At 45.9% G+C, this 22,932-nt stretch overlaps 1 protein-coding gene across 2 annotated transcripts in view; it reads right to left on the bottom strand.

Moving 5' to 3' along the window:
- Positions 1-22,932, bottom strand: part of LOC134957820 (dimethylaniline monooxygenase [N-oxide-forming] 2-like) — a 213,793-nt gene that overhangs the window by 93,770 nt on the left and 97,091 nt on the right. For both annotated transcript variants that reach the window (XM_063940009.1, XM_063940008.1), the window contains exon 5: positions 8,949-9,091. In XM_063940009.1, coding sequence (XP_063796079.1) covers positions 8,949-9,091 — 143 coding nt within the window. The remainder of the gene's footprint in view (positions 1-8,948; positions 9,092-22,932) is intronic.

The following is a 22,932-nucleotide window of genomic DNA, read 5'->3' as shown; positions in this document are numbered from 1 at the left end:
TCGGATGGTCTCCTGAGGAATCTCCAGCCAGAAATGGACTATAGCATCCGCCAGCTCCTGGACAGTCTGTGGTGCACCGTGGTGTTGGTGGATGGAGCAAGACATGATGTCCCAGATGTGCTCAATTGGATTCAGGTCTGGGGAACGGGCGAGCCAGTCCATAGCATCAATGCCTTCGTCATGCAGGAACTGCTGACACACTCCAGCCACATGAGGTCTAGCATTGTCTTGCATTAGGAGGAACCCAGGACCAACCGCACCAGCATATGGTCTCACAAGGTGTCTGAGGATCTCATCTCGGTACCTAATGGCAGTCAGGCTACCTCTGGCGAGCACATGGAGGGCTGTGCGGCCCCCCAAACAAATGCCACCACACACCATTACTGACCCACTGCCAAACCGGTCATGCTGGAGGATTTTGCAGGCAGCAGAACATTCTCCTTGGCATCTCCAGACTCTGTCACATCTGTCACATGTGCTCAGTGAGAACCTGCTTTCATCTGTGAAGAGCACAGGGTGCCAGTGGTGAATTTGCCAATCTTGGTGTTCTCTGGCAAATGCCAAACGTCCTGTACGGTGTTGGGCTGTAAGCACAACCCACACCTGTGGACGTCGGGCCCACATACCATCCTCATGGAGTCTGTTCCTGATCATTTGAGTAGACACATGCACATTTGTGGCTTGCTGGAGGTCATTTTGCAGGGCTCTGGCAGTGCTCCTCCTGTTCCTCCTTGCACAAAGGCAGAGGTAGCGGTCCTGCTGCTGGGTTTTTGCCCTCCTACGGCCTTCCTCCACGTCTCCTGATGTACTGGCCTGTCTCCTGGTAGCGCCTCCATGCTCTGGACACTACGCTGACAGACACAGCAAACCTTCTTGCCACAACTCGCATGGATGTGCCATCCTCGATGAGCTGCACTACCTGAGCCACTTGTGTGGGTTGTAGACTCCGTCTCATGCTACCACTAAAGTGAACACCGCCAGCTTTCAAAAGTGACCAAAACATCAGCCAGAAAGCATAGGAGCCGAGAAGTGGTCTGTGGTCACCACCTGCAGAACAACTCCTTAATTGGGGGTGTCTTGCTAATTGCCTATAATTCCCACCTGTTGTCTATCCTATTTGCACAACAGCATGTGAAATTGATTGTCAATCAGTGTTGCTTCCTAAGTGGACAGTTTGATTTCCCAGAAGTGTGATTGACGTGGAGTTACATTGTGTTGTTTAAGTGTTCCCTTTATTTTTTTGAGCAGTGTGTATATATATATATATATATATATATATATAATAAATAAAAATACACACACACAAACACATATATACATACATACATACACACACACACACATATATAAACACACACAGTCAATTTACAGAAAGCTTGGGGATAAATAAAAGTTCAATTCGGTACCTTGAGACCGTGTTCCTTAAATAAGGCAGATAGTTCACAATAATAGGCAGGTGAATGCGTGGGTGTCCATTATAAAAAGGTTACCAGCTTCGGGTTCCTGATTGTTGGATCTGTAGCGATGATTCCTAATGGCAACAGGACTCCATGCAATATTAGCGGTATCCTTGATCCACAATGCGGCTTGTAAGCATGAACCGGTTCAATCAATGTCCGGCAGAGGTTCTTCACGCTCCTGCTAATTGGAGCATAGGTCACACAGGTCTCTTTAGGTACAGCATTTGTAGTCTCTTCTGAGGCATTTCGCTGCTCCAGGCAGCTTTGTCAAAGGTGTATGTGGACTGTCCTAATCCCCTTTATATATGGTGTAGATAACCAGGCCCTCATCCCGTTGTATACTCGCTAATAAAACAATCAGCTTAATATTACAATACAATCATTTATACAATAATCTAGAAACAGAGGAGGCAAAAATAAGAATAGGAGCTATTAGAACCAGTTGGATAGTGCCAAAGAGTATTTTATTTTTTAACCTAATTCTTAATTGATCCCGGTCACGTGTTGTGAACACACAGTAGCATCTCATTGAGTCTATTGGTTAGCATCCATCACATGGTATTGTTTACTAGCTCTTTCATGTGACGTGATGTCTAACTTGTGACCGCCCGTCAGCCTATAAAGTGCCGAACAGGGCGATCATGTGATCACACCCGGTCACATGTCTTGTCCCATGTCCGGATGCCCACCCGGACCACCCCCTAGCTCGCAGCGATGATGCTATGGCCGGGGCTGATTACTCACCCGGCCACGTGAGCGGAATTCAACCAACCCTCAATAGGCACCAAGTAAAGGATTATTGGTCAGATTAGAGGACGCTGAATATTCACAACATTAGCAGTGTGGGCAATTTTGCCCTTAACCCTAATAATGTCACATTATACACTCAACTAACTGTATATACTCTATATCGTTTTTGTAGATCTATACTGAAATTGTTGAGAAAATTGTATAACAAAACGATAAATACTAGGTAACTATATAGATTGAAGCAGTCTACAATTTTTCTTTAAACTCACAAATATCTGAATAATGTTGGTATTTCAAAACTCTTAACTTCCTTAATTAAGATATAGAAGAGAGAAAAGGAAAACGTATATAAGTATAGTATATTTGGAAGGATCAAACTTCAGAAAACACAGGGGTCCCCTATATCACACATTCACAGAACCCAGGGGTTCTGTGAATGTTAGTATACATTGCTTAAAAATTGTCCAATATTTATAGTAATTTAAGTACAAGCACTGAGCCATCCATATCGAATCTTCATATGAGAGGACCCACAGGATTGGTTAGCGATGAGACTAAGAGCAGCACCGGTAGCTGTAAGATGGCCTGGGCTGAAACAGATGCCAATCCAGTTGAAAGTCAGTTGCATGGTCAAAGCGTTAAAGAACTGGCAGTACCATTCTCATGGAATTAAAATTCTTAGGCACCGTAACCATTTTAGGTGGAGCTACAGTAAAGCACCAAAACAAAAAACATCCAGAGGGCTTGTCAGGTAACAAATGAAAGCTGGTAGTGGATGTGTGGACACAAGCAGTGGGTGCAGGTTTATGCACTGTAGAAAATCAGGCCTTTCGTGCTGATAAGGGAAACACAGTCAAAATGCCACAAATGAAGTCGGGAGATCAGTCAATGGGAACCCCACCCACAGTAGGCTGATACACCCCAGCATACAGCATACAGACAGTACACTAATGAAGGAGCCTACCTGGTGCACAGTAACTTGAAATGGATGTGCCCTGGTAAACACCTCTAGGGTGACTAACAAGCTCTCCAGCAGATCACTAATGGAGCATGGAGCCAGCTACCCACTCCTTAATCCAGCAGCAGCAATTTGGAAGGTCCCCAGAGTATCCCTCCAGACCACAGACAGCCAAGCCAAGGCAGTCTGGCTAGTGGGAATTCGGGACCCATACAGCAGTGGCTGTGGGTCCAAGCTCCAGCCTGAATCTTCTCTCAACATTGCCGGCCTGGAGACCCAGGTGCGGTGACTGCCAAGACCTGCCTATGCATTGCCACAGTGGACCCACAAGGAGAGGCAGTATGAGGAGAGCAGGAACAGCCCCAAGCCAAAGTCAAAGACAGGAACTCTATGAAAACATGGCCACCATACTTGTCCACTAGACCACATAGCATATATTGAAGATAATAAGTTAAGAACATAAGTTTAATCAATGGATGTGTAAAGCTAGTTATTGTAATAACACAACCCACACCATTTGTCACTTAGCACATTAAATGCCTGCTTATTCCAAGCTGTGCTATAGTATTATACTGTTCCTATTCAGTGTAGAGATGTGCGGCTGGCACTTTTCGTGTTTTGTGTTTTGGTTCTAATTCTACTTTCGTGTTTTGGCTTTGGATTGGTTTTGCCAAAACCACCCTTTCGGGTTTTGGTTTTGGCTCTAGATGATTTTTGAAAAAAACATAAAAACAGCTAAAATCACAGAATATGGGGGCAGGTTTGCTCCTACGGTATTATTAACCTCGATAACTTTAATTTCCACTTATTTCCAGTCTATTCTGAACACCTCACATTATGGTTTTTAGGCCTTAAAGTTGCTCCGAGGTGGCTGTATGACTAAGCTAAGCGACACAAGTGTGCGGCACAAACACCTGGCCCATCTAGGAGTGGCACTGCAGTTGCAGACAAGATAGCACTATTCAAAACCTAGTTCCCAAAAAGCACATGATGCAAAGAAGAAAAAGAGGTGCACCGAGGCTGCTGTATGACTAAGCCAAGCGACACAAGTGTGCAGCACAAACACCTGGCCCATCTAGGAGTGGCACTGCAGTGTCAGACAGGATAGCACTTTTCAAAAACTAGGCCCCAAACAGCTCCTCATGCAAAGATGTAGAAGAGGTGCAATGAGGTAGCTGTATGACTAAGCCAAGCGACACAAACAATTGGCCCATCTAGGAGTGGCACTGCAGTGGCAGACAGGAGGGCAGATATCAAAAAAAGACCCCAAACAGCACATGATGCAAAGAAGAAAAATAGGTGCACCGAGGTTGCTGTATGACTAAGCTAAGCGACACAACCACCTGGCCCATCTAGTAGTGTCACGCAGTGGCTAAATGTCAAGAGTGGGCCGCAATTGTTTGGTCCACTGACAGCATCTCCAGCATGCCCCTGTCATGTTTAAAAAATTCTGCAATTGGTGGACTTATGCGGCAGTACCCCAGGAATCATACGGCAGTGTAAGACAGGATGGCACTTTTCAAAAAGTGGGCCCCAAACAGCAACTCATGCAAAGATGTCGAAGAGGTGCAACGAGGTAGCTGTATGACTAAGCCAAGTGACACAAACAATTCCCACTGGAATTATACTTCCAAATCACTGGAATTAAATGGCAGAACCACTGGACATATACAGAAGTGTCAGACAGGATGGCACTTTTAAAAAAAATATAGTCCCCAAACAGCACATGATGATAAGAAGAAAAAAAGGTGCAAGATGGAATTGTCCCACCCACCATTATGTTGTATAAACAGGACATGCACACTTTAACAAACCAAAGATTTCAGCGACAGTGTCTGCCACACGACTGTGGCTGAAATGGTTTGTTTGGGCCCCCACCAAAAAAAGAATTAATAAATCTCTCCTTGCACAAACTGGCTCTACAGAGGCAAGATGTCGACCTCATCCTCATCCTCCGATTCCTCACTCCTTTCACTGTGTACATCCTCCTCCTCCTCACAGAGTATTAATTCGTCCCCATCATCACAGATCCCTCTGTACTTTCTGGAGGCAATTGCTAGTAAAGGTCTTCCCAAGGGAATTTATAATTCATTTTGATGTACATCGTCTTCTCCACATTTTGTGGAAGTAACCTCCTACGCCAATCGCTGACAAGGTTACCGGCTGCACTAAACACTCTTTCGGACTACACACTGGAGGGGGGGGCAACTTAGGTAAAATAAAGCCAGTTTGTACAAGGGCATCCAAATTGCCTCTTTTTCCTGCTAGTATACATACGGACTGTATGACACACCTACTTGGATGCTGTCACTCATATAATCCTCTACCATTCTTTCAATGGTGACAGAATCATTTGCAGTGACAGTAGACATGTCAGTAATCGTTGGCAGGTCCTTCAGTCTGGACCAGATGTCAGTACTCGCTCCTGACTGCCCTACATCACCACCAGTGGGTGGGCTAGAAAATCTTATCCTTTTCCTTGCATCCCCGGTAGTGAGAGAAATTGAAGGAGGAGCTGTTGATGGGTCACGTCCCGCTTGAGTTGGCAATTTACTCACCAGCATGTCTTTGCACCTCTGCACACTTGCCAGAAAAAGAAATACAACGTAGGCTTTAAACCTAGGATCGAGCATGGTGGCCAAAATGTAGTGCTCTGATTTCAACAGATTGACCACCTTTGAATCCTGGCAAAGCGAATGAAGGGCTCCATACACAAGTCCCACATACTTTATGAAATCACTCCATCTTAGCTCCTCCTTCAATTTCTCCAGCTGCTTCTGTAAAAGCCTGATGAGGGGAATGACCTGATTCAAGCTGGCAGTGTCTCTACTGACTTCACGTGTGGCAACTTCGAAGGGTTGGAGAACTTTGCCCAAGACAGAAATCATCCTCCACTGTGCTTGAGTCAGGTGCATTCCCCTCCTTTGCCTATATCATAGGTGGATGTATAGGCTTTAATGGCCTTTTGCTGCTCCTCCATCCTCTGAAGCATATAGAGTGTTGAATTCCACCTCGTTACCACCTCTTGCTTCAGTTGATGGCAGGGCAGGTTCAGTCGCTCCAGTCTTCTGCACATGGTGGCTGAATGTTGAAAATGGATCGCAATTTTTCGGGCCACCAACAGCATCTCCTGTACACCCCTGTCATTTTTCAAAAGATTCTGCACCACCAAATAAATTGTATGGGCAAAAAATGGGACGTGAAGGAATTTGCCCAGATGTAATGCATGCACAATATTGGTGGCGTTGTCCGATATCACAAACCCCCAGGAGAGTCTAATTGGGGTAAGCCATTCGCGATGATGTTCCTAAGTTTCCGTAAGAGGTTGTCAGCTGTGTGCCTCTTATGGAAATCTGTGATACATAGTGTAGCCTGCCTAGTAACAAGCTGGCATTTGCAATATGCTGCTACTGTTGCTGCGGGAGGCCATACATCTACCCAGTGGCCTATCATAGTCATATAGTCCTTAGTCTGCCCTGTTCCATTTGTCCACATGTCCGTGGTTAAGTGGATACTGGATATAACCGCATTTTGTAGGACACTGGTGACTCTCTTTCTGACGCCTTTGTACATTCTCAGTATCGCCTGCCTAGTGAAGTGGAACCTAGATGGGATTTGGTACCGGGGACACAATACCTCCATCAATTGTCTAAGTCCCACTGCACCAATGGCGGATACCGGACGCACATCTAACACCAACATAAGTGTCAAGGCCTCAGTTATCCGCTTTGCAAAAGGATGACTTCTGTCATATTTCATCTTCCTCACAAAAGGACTGTTGGACGTCACTTGCTTACTGGAAGTAGTACAAGTGGTCTTCTGACTTCCCCTCTGGGATGATGATTAACTTCCAGCATCACCAACAGCTGCGGCAGCAACAGCAGTAGGCATACCACTCAAGGATCCTCCAGAGGAATCCCGGTTAGGGGAGGACTCCTCAGTCTTGACACGGCCTGCAGGACTACTGACGTTCCTGACTGAGGAGGAAGTGGACGTTGAGGGAGTTGGTGGTGTGGCTTGCAGGAGCTTGGGTACAGGAGGAAGAAGGGATTTAGGTGTCAGTGGACTGCTTATGCTCTTACCCAAAGTTTCACAACTTAACACGGACTTTTGATGAATGTGCTGCAGGTGACGTATAAGGGAGGATGTTCATAGGTGGTTAACATCCTTACCCCTATTTATTACAGATTAACAGAGGCAACAGATGACACCTGTTGTCCGGATTTGTGGAGAAATAATTCCACACCGAAAAGGTGGCTTTTTTGGTAGTTTGCCCAGGCATCACAATGGGCTTCTTCATCCGACAGACAACAGGTGTCTTCCCCAGTGCCCGATTTAAACAATCCACATCACCATCAGAATCCTCATCGTCAACTTCCTCCTCAGCGCCAGCAACACCCATATCCTCATCCTGGTGTACTTCAACAGTGACATCTTCAATTTCAATATCAGGAACTGGACTGTGGGTGCTCCTTCAAGCACTTGCAGGGGGTGTGCAAATGGTGGAAGGAGCCAGTGTTGGGAAGGTCAGGCATCGCAACCGCCGACACACGGACTCTCCTTGGGGATTTGTGATTTAGAAGAACGCACAGTTCTTTTCTGTGCTTTTTCCAGCTTAACTCTTAATTTTTCTAGCGGGAGGATGAGGGCTTCCATCATCATGTGAAGCTGAACCACTAGTCATGAACATAAGCCAGGGCCTCAGCCGTTCCTTGCCACTCCTTGTCGTAAATGGCATATTGGCAAGTTTACGTTTCTCCTCAGACCATTTAAATTTATTTTTTTGGGTCTTTCTACTGAACTTTGGCTTTTTGGATTTTACATACCCCACATTGGGCTTCGGCCTTGGCAGACGACGTTGATGGCATTTCATCATCTATGTCATGGCTAGTGGCAGCAGCTTTAGTACTAGGAGAATGTGGTTCTTGATCTTTCCCTATTTTATCCTCCAAATTTTTGTTCTCCATTATTTTTTTGGAGTTATATAACACAATATGCGACACAGGAATGACAGATGGCTGATGGCCAGGACACTACCACTGGTCTGATGCAGCACAACACAGCAACACTGTAAGGGACTTCTTGTTGTTGTTGTTATTGTTATTATTATAATTCGACAGCAGTGGACATACTGTATAGCAGCAGCGTATACCACTGTGACTGCCTGGTCACTGGAATAACTGATGGCCAGGACACTACCACTGGTCTGATGCAGCACAACACAGCAGCAATGGACATATGGCAGCAAGAGGACACAAACACTGTGACTGGACAAATACAGCACAAGACACGGACACTGAGGACGGAGACACATCCTCTCTCTACACTCTCCAATGCCGGAGTGAAAATGGCGGTGACGCGCGGCTCCTTATATGGAATCTAAACCCCGCGAGAATCCGACAGCGGGGTGATGACTTTTTGCCTCGTTCTGATTTCTGAGTCAGGCGGGAAAACCCGAGCCTGGCTCGGAACCGGACTCTAATCGTGAAGTTCAGTAGGGTTCGGTTCCCTGAGAACCGAACCCGCTCATCTCTAATTCAGTGAGTCAGGTTTGATATGTGCCAGATCATTGGTTTTTTTTTTGTTTTTGTTTTTAAATGTATTAATTTTAAATTAAATGATCTTCATTTGTAGATCTGTAATCAAAGACTACAATTAGACAGGTTAAAATAAACAGATGAGAAAGCATAGCATTTTCCTCTTAGATTTCAAATACAATTCAGTAAAAATAATTCACATATTATACAGTATGTCACTGAACTCCTAGTTCCACAATATACCTGTGAGGCTCGTGTACAAAGCTCGGTTGATATATCAACTCCAGTGTTCCCCATGCCAACTATTAATATTCTTTTACCATCAAACCCAACTGGCTTCTTGTATTCTCGACAATGTAGAACTTGTCCTTTAAACTTTTCAATACCTTCATGGAAAGAGAGAAACAGATAATTTCCATAGTGAAGGTGTGAATATTGGACTAGAAACAAAGGAAATAAATAATAATAATAATAATAATAATAATAATTAAAAAAAACAACATCTTGAAAAGATCTTATTTTTTTTACCAATACTGTCATACAATTGCATGAAATAAATCTATTGTACCACAACCCTTGATCTATGACTATGTTGTAATCTACTGGCATTGGACTTGTTCTATTAAACTAAGGCTAAATATACAAGTAGAAAATAAACCGTAATATGTTATTGCATTTTTAAGCCCTCCAGTACTTGTGCAGTTTTAACTGTATGTGTTTCTGGATGTGTTAGAACAATAAAGGTGAAGGAATAACCTGGAACTACTTCATGAGGTCTTGGATGCCCAAGGTCTTCAAGATCCTGATAATAGATTACTTTAGGTATTGCAGGAATAACTTTGACAGAACACTTAATGAGACAGGCAGAGGTAGTAAAAGAACAGCTGTGCAAAATCAAGATACTGTAATGTCATACACGGCCGCTGACCACAGGCTTAAATCTGTGCCCCTGAATTTTGGTATGCCAGAGCATTCTTTAGAACTCCGTTTTGGTGCCATGCCATATTAGTAGTGTACCTAACCTCTGAGCTAGTTATGTTAAAGGGAAACAACCTGTGTGTGCAAGTGATAGTGAAACACAAAGCACTTTCCAGTGGCTACTGGTAAAGATTGGGGAGTTGCATAGTCTCTAAGCCTTGAAATTGCAGGCACCAAATTGTAACCAGGAAAACAATCCTAGCTGGTCAATTAATTTACAATTACCAATCTGAGATACGGAGAAGGCAGCAGGCAAAAGCAGACTAGAGCAACCAAACTGAGGTCAGTGGCAAGCAGGCCAAAGTCCAATAAACAATTTCCTGTCAGGGCAGGAAAAGGACAAGAGTAGTGTCAGTAATAGGCCATGGTTAGGGAAAAAGATGGAAGCAGAATCCAAACAAACAGTCTGTATGGTCTATTTACTAAGCCTATGAGAGAGAAAGTACCAGTCAATGAACTCCTAATTGTTACAGGCTATGGCCCTCATTCAGAGTTGATCGCTCGCTGTCATTTTTTGCAGTGCAGAGATCAGGTTACTACTGCGCATGCACCACAATGCGCACGAGCATCGTATGGCTATAAACAGCATCGTTGCTGTGCAATGCTTCTAGCGACGAATCCATTTGCACAACCGATCGCAAGGAGATTGACAGGAAGAAGGCATTTATGGGTGTCAACTGACCGTGTCTGGGAATGGTAGGGAAAATGCTGGCGTGTCCAAGCGTTTGCAGGGCGGGTGTCTGACGTCAATTCCGGGACCAGACAGGCTGAAGTGATCACAAGGGCTGAGTAAGTTCAGATCTACTCAAACTGCAAAAAAAAAATTTGTACCGCTCGGCTGCACATGCCATCGCACACTTGCAAAGCGAAAATACACTCCCCCGTGGGCGGCGACTATACGTTTGCAAGGCTGCAACAAGTAGCTAGCGAGCGATCAATTCAGAATGAGGGCCTATGTTTGAGAAATGACAGGAGCCAATTGTCTGGTACTTTATCACCGTCCACTTTAATCTCTCTCCAAAGTTTAGTAAATAGACAGAGCAAGACTTCCTGAAATGCAGGATCAGCACAGTGGGTCAGACTAAACTACAGGTACACAGTAAGGAAGCTTTATAGAAAAAAAAAAGTCAATAGGAGAGAGAATTTGGAGATTTAGCACCAGAATCACATGATTAAGAACTTGTTCTTGTACTTGAAGCAGGGACCCAGGGTTAAACATGAGCAGCCTGGTGAGGCATGCTGACCTGGAGATAGTTCAACAATCCTGGTGGAGTCATCATTCATGAAGTCAAGGCAGGTAAGCAGAGATCATCTTAAGGGCCCCATACACTTATGCGACCACATGTCGCAGGCTCATCACCCCAGCAGCCTCCCGGAGGGCAGGATCGCCCAAGATACATCGTATGCTGTCCTTTCGATCCTAGGCATTCCCAGCCATGCCCCCAGATCGGACTTGATTGAATGTGCAGCACATTCAGTCTGGAGGATGCGATCCGATGCTCACGGGAATGCGCATCAGATCGGAAACACCTCCAAAATGCCCGATTTCATCCGATATATCAGGCCGAATGCCCGAAATCAGATGAAATTGAGCATTATCGCTCTAGTGTATGGGTCCCTTTACAGTTCTGGTGGAATTGAATCTAGAGAGATTCAATGTCAACCAATCTGCAAGTCCCAAATCCAAACTGGCACTACATGAGCCACCAAGGATCAATGAATGGGAGAAAGCTGTGGCAAGTCACATCTTAGATTCTGCCCTCTTGCTTATAGTAGTAGCTATGAATGAACCATTCCAATGGAAGAAGTCTAGAAGGGAAGAGAACCCAGAGAGGAGTATTGGTGGCAGTGCAAAAATAAACAAACCAAAGAGGAAGATCCTCAAGGACAATGGCTGACTGCAAGATAAACTCAGAAGATAGTGCAGAAGTCACATAATGGAAGTGGGTTATTTGCAAAAAGAGCTTAATATATGCTTTGTCCTGTGCTGATGGGAGACAGGCTTCAACCAAGATCACCAGGGACAGGCAATCAGGACAGCTGAGTACCTTTTGGCAATCAATACTTATTTGTAAATCTACTATACCACCAAACAGTCGTAGACTCAAATCCCACAATTTAAGCTTAACCAACACTAGGTGGTCCTGTTATTCTTTAGTGCTAATCCCCGAGTGCCGCCGTCCCTGCTTCATTATAAATAACTATCTATACTATAGCAATGCGGTCACCATCATGCCAGTGTTCGGGTTATACAGATGCCTGAATCCCAGGACCGGTGTGTGTGTATGTGTGTGTGTGTGTGTGTGTGTGTGTGTGTGGGGGGGGGGGGGGGGGGGGAGGGAGTGTTAGGTTTAGGCACCGCACGAGGATGATAGGGATAGGCTGCGTGGGGATGGGGGGGGGGGAGAACAGGTCAGGTTTAGGCTGCGGGGGGTGTGACTGTTAGGCTGCGGGTAGGGGGTGAAGGTTAGGTTCAGGCTGTGGAGTCGGATCCCAGAGTCGGTATGGTGACCGGCGTTCATATAATTTCAACCCCCACAGCTGCATAGGGTACATAACCCAGATGATTCTTGTCCGGCAAAAGTAATCTGCAGACTCTGGATCCTGTTACAGAACAGTAAAGACAATAAACATAGAGGTTCCGCTGGCTACTGGGTGCCCAAGTGTACATTCTCATTTAAGGAGAAGAAACTATTTTAGGTCTCTGAATTTTACATATTGAATTATAATCAGCAGAGACTGTTCCACAGACTGTTTCCAGGACCATTCTCAGCAGTGATCGCACAAACGCGCTATGGTGTGTATTTTACCCAGAAACGGCTACCTGGGACTCCCGTTTAAAAGATGAGCGGGTACCCCAGGAAGCGCTCATCTGTATCTGTGTGCGGCATCTCGCTATCCATTTGGAGGTCACAGGAGGGGACTGGCTGTTTCCTCAGCCAATCACCTCCTGCAGCGGCGGCGGCGACAGGGTCAGCATGCAGTGGGGAGGAGCAGCCAATCATAGTCTGCGATGTCTACCACCAGTTCGGCGCGGTTTGAATCCCCCTCACCGCGGCGCTGTGTGCTGACCTGGGCTGGGCTCCGCTGCAGCACCATGAACCTGTGCTGCAGCGCTGGCAGACTGGCCCCGCTCATCGGCTCTGCTCCACCTCCTCCCCGCTGCTCGCTGACCCTGTCTCTGCTGCCAGCACCAAGAGCTCACCCAGCACAGTGTCTTCCTCCACAATGGTGAGTGCAGCTCCGCATCTGTCTTATGCCCCCAGCCCGGTGTCCGTCCCCCCGACGGCATGTGTGCCCGGGCTGCAGCAGGCCGTGTGTGGGGTGGTGGATGGGCTTGTGCTGCCTGGTGCAGTACATCTCAGTGCCCTGCCTGGTGCAGTGCATCTCAGTGTCCTGCCTGGCGCAATGTGTATAACGTGCTCTGCCTGACGCAAAGTGTATAACGTGCTCCGCCTGGAGCAAAGTGTATACGGTGCTCCGCCTGGCGCAAAGTGTATAGGGTGCTCTGCCTGGCGAAAAGTGTATAGGGTGCTCCGCCTGGAGCAAAGTGTATAGGGTGCTCCGCCTGGCGCAAAGTGTATAGGGTGCTCCGCCTGGAGCAAAGTGTATAGGGTGCTCCGCCTGGCGCAAAGTGTATAGGGTGTGCTGCCTGGCGCAAAGTGTATAGGAGATTCTACCTGTTGCAAAGTGTATAAGCTGCACTACTGTGTGGTGTAATGTGAATTGCCACTATTATGTGGTCACTCCCCTTCTGCATGAAGCAATGGCTCTAAATTATTGCTGCACTGTCCATGCTTTAGCATGTAGGAAGGGGAGCACCAATTCACTTTCTGCCTTAGGGTTCCAAAATGACTAGTTACAGCTCTGGTGTAGTGTCCTGTATGCTACACAGCCCAGCAGCATAGTCAACCCCCTCCTCCCCCTTTCAACACTTTGTAGTGTCCAAATCAAGTCTGTGTTTTTATATTTTTATAATAAGATTAATAAAAACCTTCATTCCGATGGGACCCAGAAAAGGACAGGGAGGACACCAATTTTTTTTTAAAAGTGAGGGGTCCCTTGGACCCACTTTTTTTTTATGGGATGGCGCGATCACTGCTCAGTAACGGTCCTACCCCCCACCACCCAACTTTGTGTGTTTTGTGTATGTTACCCTGCAGAGCCGGTCATATGCATAGGCAAACTAGGCAATTGCCTAGGGCATTTGATATGCCTAGGGGCATCATCAGCTTCTGCTGATTAAAATGATATGCGGCATGCCTATATTCTGTATGTAGCATTTCATATGCAGATACAGCCACAGTCTCACACAGTATATACGCATGCTGCATATCAGTTTAATCAGTAGAAGCAGCTTGTGCATCCTAGCCACATAGCAATGCAAATAAGATGCATTTTCATTAAAACAAGGTTCCCGACGTTGATGCAAGAATTGTGAGGACACATCTGTATCCAGGCAGAGGTCACAGTGTTAGTGGAAGTGTGAGTGCTGTGTGCATGTGAGTGAGTTGGTTGTGCAGTAGTGTTCAGAATATGTGTAAGGAGCATTATGTGTGTCATGTAAAAATGCATTAATAATGTGCAACATATGTGTAAAGGGCCACTATGTGTGTCATTATGTGTATAAGGGCATTAATAATGTGCGGCATATGTGTAACAGGGTACTACTGTATGTGTGTCATTATGTGTATAGGGGCACTAATAATGTGCAGCAAATGTGTAGGGGGCACTGTGTGTGTCATTATGTGTATAAGGGCATTAATAATGTGCGGCATATGTGTAAGGGACATTATGTGTAAAAGGGCATTAATAAAGGTTGTCAATGTGTAGGGTGCATTATGTTTATAAGGACATTAATATGTCTCATATGTGTAAGGGGCATTACTGTGTGGAATTGTGTATAAATGCATTACTAATGTGTGCCATTATGTGTATAAGGTGCTCTACTATGTGGCGTTGCATATAGAAAGGGCACTACTGTGTCGTTTAAATGTGAATAAAGAGCAATAAGGTGTGGTGTAATGTGAATAAGAAGCAATTCAGTGTGATGTAATGTGAATAAGGGGCTCTACTGTGAGGAGTAACGTTTATAAGGTAAAGTGATACTACTGTGGGATGTCATGTTATATGAATTATGGACACTATCGCAAGATAAAATGTGAATAAAGTTGCAGTACTGTGTGGCGTATTTGGAATTGGGGTTACTATTGTGTGGCCATGCCCCTTCCCAGCAAGAAGATGCCCCTTTTTGGGCTGTGCGTCAAATGTGCGAACTGTTCCTATTTAAAATATAGGGGGTACAAGGACTGCTATGGGTGAGGGGTAATGGTGCTGGGAAAGAGGTGCAAGGTCAGAGGCAGAACCAGCGGTGGTGCTAGGGGGCACCAGACAAAATCTTGCCTAGGGCATCATATTGGTTAGGGCCGGCTCTGTTACCCTGTGATTGAATACTGTGAGTCCTTATCCCTGAATATTATGAACCCAGGATATACTACCAGGGGCAGGGAAAGGGAATAGTGGTACCTCTATGGGTGGTATTCATGTGACCGCCGGTCAGCTGACCGACAGTCACATGACCTCCTCCACCAGCCCGACGGGTCACTGTCCCGATGGTCGGCATGCCGACCAACAGGGACTATTTCCACTCGTGGGTGTCCACGACACCCATAGAGTGGGAATAGAACCCGCGGCGACCGCAGGTCGCCTCCGAGCCCGCAGCGTGGCGAGCCCGCAAGCGGCTTGCTGCACTCGCCCCTCCCCGCCGGGATCCCGGCGTTGGTATGCTGCCGGGATCCCGGCGTCGGTAAGCTGACCGGCAGTCAGGAGACCGCCGGTCAGCCGTACTACACCCACCTCTATACCTACAGTAATTCCCCATTAGAACAATGTATAACATAACACCTTGCATTTGTATTTCTGCATATATACCTAACACCCCAGAGCACAGGCTTCAGCGTATTCACAAGCAGGTGCTGGGGGAGGGGGAGGTGATACCACTGTCTACCTCGCTTCCGGGCATCTGGTGTGAACTTACGCCCCTGACTAGTATCCTTGCACTGTTTCAAAAGTAAAGTTTGTATTAATAAGATAAACACAGTGCAACAAATAATGCCACCTAGTTAATGAGCCAGGATAACATGTCTTTGTCCTGTATGTAGTACTTTTGTTACATAGTTCAATTTACTGGAGATAGTCACACTTTAGTTATAAGCCAGCCAACTTGTAAGCCAGACATAAAATATTTGCATATGGAGATAGATACAGTATAAAATAAAAATATAAAAAAGTAATATATATATATATATATATATATATATATATATACACACACACACACACACACACACACATACACACACTAGTGATGTGCACCGGACATTTTTCGGGTTTTGTGTTTTGGTTTTGGATTCGGCTCCGCGGCCGTGTTTTGGATTCGGACGCGTTTTGGCAAATCCTCCCTGCTAATTTTTTGTCGGATTCGGGTGTGTTTTGGATTCGTTTTTTTTTTTTTTTTTTTTTTTTACAAAAAACCCTCAACAGCTTAAATCATAGAATTTGGGGGTCATTTTGATCCCATAGTATTATTAACCTCAATAACCATAATTTCCACTCATTTCCAGTCTTTTCTGAACACCTCACGCCTCACAATATTATTTTTAGTCCTAAAATTTGCACCAAGGTCGCTGGATGACTAAGCTAAGCGACCCAAGTGGCCGACACAAACACCTGGCCCATCTAGGGGGTAAATTTACTAAGATTCGTATTTTCCCGCTTCAGGTCAAAGTTCAATCACGAATGACATCGAAAGTGTAAAACTGCAACTTTTTGAATTGATTACGACTAATTTACTAAGCTGTCGTATTCGGGTTTTTCTTTTGTTCCGATGTCGATGTCATTCGTGGTTTTTTTTCTATTTTTACGGCAGTGATTAGCAAAACACTGCCGACTTTTTTTACAATCAATCTCGGCCGGATCTGTGTGATCCGTGCTGGGGTTTATTTATTTATTTATTTTTAATTAAACACTGTAAAATAATAAAAAAAAATGCGTGGGGTCCCCCCTCCTAAGCATAACCAGCCTCGGGCTCTTTGAGCCGATCCTGGTTGCAAAAATATGGGGGGAAAAATGACAGGGGTTCCCCCATATTTAAGCAACCAGCATCGGGCTCTGCGCCTGGTCCTGGTCCCAAAAATACGGGGGACAAAAAGAGTAGGGGTCCCCCGTATTTTTAAAACCAGCACCGGGCTCCACTAGCTGGACAGATAATGCCACAGCCGGGGGTCACTTTTATATAGTGCCCTGCGGCCGTGGCATCAAAAATCCAACTAGTCACCCCTGGCCGGGGTACCCTGGGGGAGTGGGGACCCCTTCAATCAAGGGGTCCCCCCCCCCAGCCACCCAAGGGCCAGGGGTGAAGCCCGAGGCTGTCCCCCCCCCATCCAATGGGCTGCGGATGGGGAGGCTGATAGCCTTTGTTGTAAAAGAAAAGATATTGTTTTTAGTAGCAGTACTACAAGGCCCAGCAAGCCTCCCCCGCATGCTGGTACTTGGAGAACCACAAGTACCAGCATGCGACGGAAAAACGGGCCCGCTGGTACCTGTAGTACTACTACTAAAAAAATACCCAAAAAAAGACAAGACACACACACCGTGAAAGTATAATTTTATTACATACATACACACATACATACATACATACTTACCTTAAGTTCCCACGCAGGTCGGTCCTCTTCTCCAGTAGAATCCAAGGGGTACCTGTTGAAGAAATTATACTCACGAGATCCAGGGGTCCAGGCTCCTCGGGAAATCCAGGGGTAATCCACGTACTTGAAAAAAAAAAAAAACCGGTGTCCCGACCACGAACTGAAAGGGGACCCATGTTTGCACATGGGTCACCTTTCCACGAATGCCAGAAACCCACTCTGACTTCTGTCTAAGTGGGTTTCTTCAGCCAATCAGGGAGCGCCACGTTGTAGCACTCTCCTGATCAGCTGTGTGGTCCTGTCCTCACTGACAGGCAGCACACGGCAGTGTTACAATGTAGCGCCTATGCGCTACATTGTAACCAATGATGGGAACTTTCTGCTCAGCGGTGACGTCACTTTAGGTCAACCGCAGGGCAGAAAGTTCCCATCATTGGTTACAATGTAGCGCATAGGCGCTACATTGTAACACTGCCGTGTGCTGCCTGTCAGTGAGGACAGGAGCACACAGCTGATCAGGAGAGTGCTACAACGTGGCGCTCCCTGATTGGCTGAAGAAACCCACTTAGACAGAAGTCAAAGTGGGTTTCTGGCATTCGTGGAAAGGTGACCCATGTGCAAACATGGGTCCCCTTTCAGTTCGTGTTCGGGACACCGTTTTTTTTTTTTTTTTTCAAGTACGTGGATTACCCCTGGATTTCCCGAGGAGCCTGGACCCCTGGATCTCGTGAGTATAATTTCTTCAACAGGTACCCCTTGGATTCTACTGGAGAAGAGGACCGACCTGCGTGGGAACTTAAGGTATGTATGTATGTGTGTATGTATGTAATAAAATTATACTTTCACGGTGTGTGTGTCTTGTCTTTTTTTGGGTATTTTTTTAGTAGTAGTACTACAGGTACCAGCGGGCCCGTTTTTCCGTCGCATGCTGGTACTTGTGGTTCTCCAAGTACCAGCATGCGGGGGAGGCTTGCTGGGCCTTGTAGTACTGCTACTAAAAACAATATCTTTTCTTTTACAACAAAGGCTATCAGCCTCCCCATCCGCAGCCCATTGGATGGGGGGGGACAGCCTCGGGCTTCACCCCTGGCCCTTGGGTGGCTGGGGGGGGGGACCCCTTGATTGAAGGGGTCCCCACTCCCCCAGGGTACCCCGGCCAGGAGTGACTAGTTGGATTTTTGATGCCACGGCCGCAGGGCACTATATAAAAGTGACCCCCGGCTGTGGCATTATCTGTCCAGCTAGTGGAGCCCGGTGCTGGTTTTAAAAATACGGGTGACCCCTACTCTTTTTGTCCCCCGTATTTTTGGGACCAGGACCAGGCGCAGAGCCCGATGCTGGTTGCTTAAATATGGGGGAACCCCTGTCATTTTTTCCCCCATATTTCTGCAACCAGGATCGGCTCAAAGAGCCCGAGGCTGGTTATGCTTAGGAGGGGGGACCCCAGGCAATTTTTTTTGAAAAAATAAGCACTTTCCCACCCCTTCCCACTGATATACATGCACGGATCTCATGGATCCGTGCATGCCTATCCAATCACGAATAAAAAAAAAAGGTCTGGTTTTTTTTAGCACTTTTTTACGAGTTGTAATTTTTCACGGCAGTGTTTGTTTGTTTTTTGCTTTGCACTTCTTAGTAAATGACCGAGATTCATACTTAAACAGCCGCGTTTTGACCGATGGTGTATTCATTCGTAATTTTTTACTTGGACTTGCAAAAAATTACGAATGCCCTCATCTCTGCCGTGATTAGTGTTTAGTAAATTACCGAGATGACACTTTGATGAAAAAACGGCATCTCGGTCAAAATCGGGAGCTTAGTAAATTTCCCCCTAGGAGTGGCACTGCAGTGTCAGACAGGATGGCCGATTTAAAAAATAGTCCCCAAACAGCATATGATGCTAAGAAAAAAAAGAGTTGCACCAAGGTCGCTGGATGGCTAAGCTAAGCGACCCAAGTGGCCGACACAAACACCTGGCCCATCTAGGAGTGGCACTGCAGTGTCAGACAGGATGGCAGATTTAAAAAATAGTCCCCAAAGAGCACATGATTCAAAGAAAAAAAGAGGTGCACCAAGGTCGCTGGATGGCTAAGCTAAGCGACCTAAGTGGCCGACACAAACACCTGGCCCATCTAGGAGTGGCACTGCAGTGTCAGACAGGATGGCCTATTTAAAAAATAGTCCCCAAACAGCACATGATGCAAAGAAAAAAAAGAGGTGCACCAAGGTCGCTGGATGGCTAAGCTAAGTGACCCAAGTGGCCGACACAAACACCTGGCCCACCTAGGAGTGGCACTGCAGTTTTCTAGCGAGAGGATGAGTGCTTCCATCCTCATGTGAATCTGAACCACTAGCCATGAACATAGGCCAGGGCCTCAGCCGTTCCTTGCCACTCCATGACATAAATGGCATATTGGCAAGTTTACGCTTCTCATCAGATGCTTTTAATTTTGATTTTTGGGTCATTTTACTGAACTTTTGTAGTATACTTGATGACACAGAGGTAGAGCAATGGACTACTGTACCGTACTGCTATACAGTATATATACTGGTGGTCAGCAAAATTCTGCACTGTCCTCCTACTATATATATACTGCGCAAAACTTAAATGCACTACAGGTATGGATGGATAGTATACTTGACGACACAGAGGTAGGTAGAGCAGTGGACTACTGTACCGTTCTGCTATATATTATATACTGGTGGTCAGCAAAATTATGTACTGTCCTCCTACTATATATATACTGCGCAAAACTTAAATGCACCACAGGTATGGATGGATAGTATACTTGACGACACAGAGGTAGGTAGAGCAGTGGACTACTCTACCGTACTGATATAATACTGGTGGTCACTGGTCAGCAAAATTCTGCACTGTCCTCCTACTATATATTACAATGCAGCACAGATATGGAGCGTTTTTCAGGCAGAGAACGTAGATATTTTCACTTCAGCACACTGAGCACAAATATTTGCAAGCACACTGAGCACAGATATTTGCAGCACACAGATATTTGCAGCACACTGAACACAACTGAGAGAACGCTGCACACGTCCTATCCCTATCATCTCCAATGCATGAGTGAAAATGGCGGCGACGTGCGGCTCCTTATATAGAATACGAATCTCGCGAGAATACGACAGTGGGATGATAATGTTTGGGCGCGCTCGGGTTAACCGAGCAAAACGGGAGGATCCGAGTCTGCCTCGGACCCGTGTAAAATGGGTTAAGTTGGGGAGGGTTCGGATTCCGAGGAACCGAACCCGCTCATCACTAACACATACATATATACATACATACACACACACACACATACATACATACATACATACATACATACATACTAGTGATGAGCGGGTTCGGTTTCTCGGAAACCGAACCCCCCCCCGAACTTCACCCTTTTTACACGGGTCCGAGCCATACTCGGATTCTCCCGTATGGCTCGAGTAACCCGAGCGCGCCCGAACGTCATCATCCCGCTGTCGGATTCTCGCGAGATTCGGATTCTATATAAGCAGCTGCGCGTCGCCGCCATTTTCACTCGTGCATTGGAAATGTTAGGGAGAGGACGTGGCTGGCGTCCTCTCCGTTATTGTTGAACTTGATTGTGCTGTGCAGTGCACTATTGCTTAATTGTGTGGAGGGCTGGGGAGCAGCTGTATATAGGAGGAGTACAGTGCAGAGTTTTGCTTATCAGTGACCACCAGTTATCCGTTCTCTGCCTGAAAAAAACGCTCCATATCTGTGCTCACAGTGTGCTGCATATATCTGTGCTCACACTGCTTAATTGTGGGGACTGGGGAGCAGCTGTATTATATAGCAGGAGTACAGTGCAGAGTTTTGCCGACAGTGACCACCAGTATACGTTGTCTGCCTGAAAAACACTCCATATCTGTGCTCAGTGTGCTGCTTTATTGTGGGGACTGGGGACCACCAGTATAATATTATATAGGACGAGTACAGTGCAGAGTTTTGCAGACCAGTGACCACCAGTATATAATATATAGCATTACGGTACAGTAGGCCACTGCTGTACCTACCTCTGTGTCGTCATTAAGTATACTATCCATCTACATTCTATACCTGTGGTGCATTTTAGTTTTGCAGTTTGCCGACACAGTGACCACCAGTATACTATATATAGCAGTACGGAAGGCCACTGCTGTACCTACCTCTGTGTCATCATTCATTAAGTATACTATCCATCTACATTCTATACTTGTGGTGCATTTTAGTTTTGCAGTTTGCTGACACAGTGACCACCAGTATACTATATATAGCAGTACGGTACGGAAGGCCACTGCTGTACCTACCTCTGTGTCGTCATTCATTAAGTATACTATCCATCTACATTCTATACCTGTGGTGCATTTTAGTTTTGCAGTTTGTTGACACAGTGACCACCAGTATACTATATATAGCAGTACGGAAGGCCACTGCTGTACCTACCTCTGTGTCGTCATTCATTAAGTATACTATCCATCTACATTCTATACCTGTGGTGCATTTTAGTTTTGCAGTTTGCTGATACAGTGACCACCAGTATACTATATATACTATATATAGCAGTACGGAAGGCCACTGCTGTACCTACCTCTGTGTCGTCATTCATTAAGTATACTATCCATCTACATTCTATACCTGTGGTGCATTTTAGTTTTGCAGTTTGTTGATACAGTGACCATCAGTATACTATATATAGCAGTACTGAAGGCCACTGCTGTACCTACCTCTGTGTCGTCATTCATTAAGTATACTATCCATCTACATTCTATACCTGTGGTGCATTTTAGTTTTGCAATTTGCTTACACAGCGACCACCAGTATACTATATATAGCAGTACGGTACGGAAGGCCACTGCTGTACCTACCTCTGTGTCGTCAAGTATACTATCCATCCATACCTGTGGTGCATTGTGTCGGTTGCGATGCCTGACTTTCCCAACACTGGACGGGAAGAGCTTGCGCCTTCCACCATTTGCACGCCCCCTGCAAGTGCTGGAAGGAGCACCCGCAGTCCAGTTCCTGATAGTCAAATTGAAGATGTCACTGTTGAAGTACACCAGGATGAGGATATGGGTGTTGCTGGCGCTGGGGAGGAAATTGACAAGGAGGATTCTGATGGTGAGGTGGTTTGTTTAAGTCAGGCACCCGGGGAGACACCTGTTGTCTGTGGGACGAATATGGCCATTGACATGCCTGGTCAAAATACAAAAAAAATCACCTCTTCGGTGTGGAATTATTTCAACACAAATGCGGACAACAGGTGTCAAGCCGTGTGTTGCCTTTGTCAAGCTGTAATAAGTAGGGGTAAGGACGTTAACCACCTCGGAACATCCTCCCTTATACGTCACCTGCAGCGCATTCATCATAAGTCAGTGACAAGTTCAAAAACTTTGGGTGACAGCGGAAGCAGTCCACTGACCACTAAATCCCTTCCTCTTGTAACCAAGCTCACGCAAACCACACCACCAACTCCCTCAATGTCAATTTCCTCCTTACCCAGGAAAGCCAATAGTCCTGCAAGCCATGTCACTGGCAA

This window comes from Pseudophryne corroboree, chromosome 9, assembly GCF_028390025.1.
Source record: "Pseudophryne corroboree isolate aPseCor3 chromosome 9, aPseCor3.hap2, whole genome shotgun sequence".
In the NCBI taxonomy this organism is placed as follows: domain Eukaryota; kingdom Metazoa; phylum Chordata; class Amphibia; order Anura; family Myobatrachidae; genus Pseudophryne; species Pseudophryne corroboree.
Note: the sequence above shows the minus strand (reverse complement) of the source record. Positions and strands in the feature narration are given on the sequence as shown.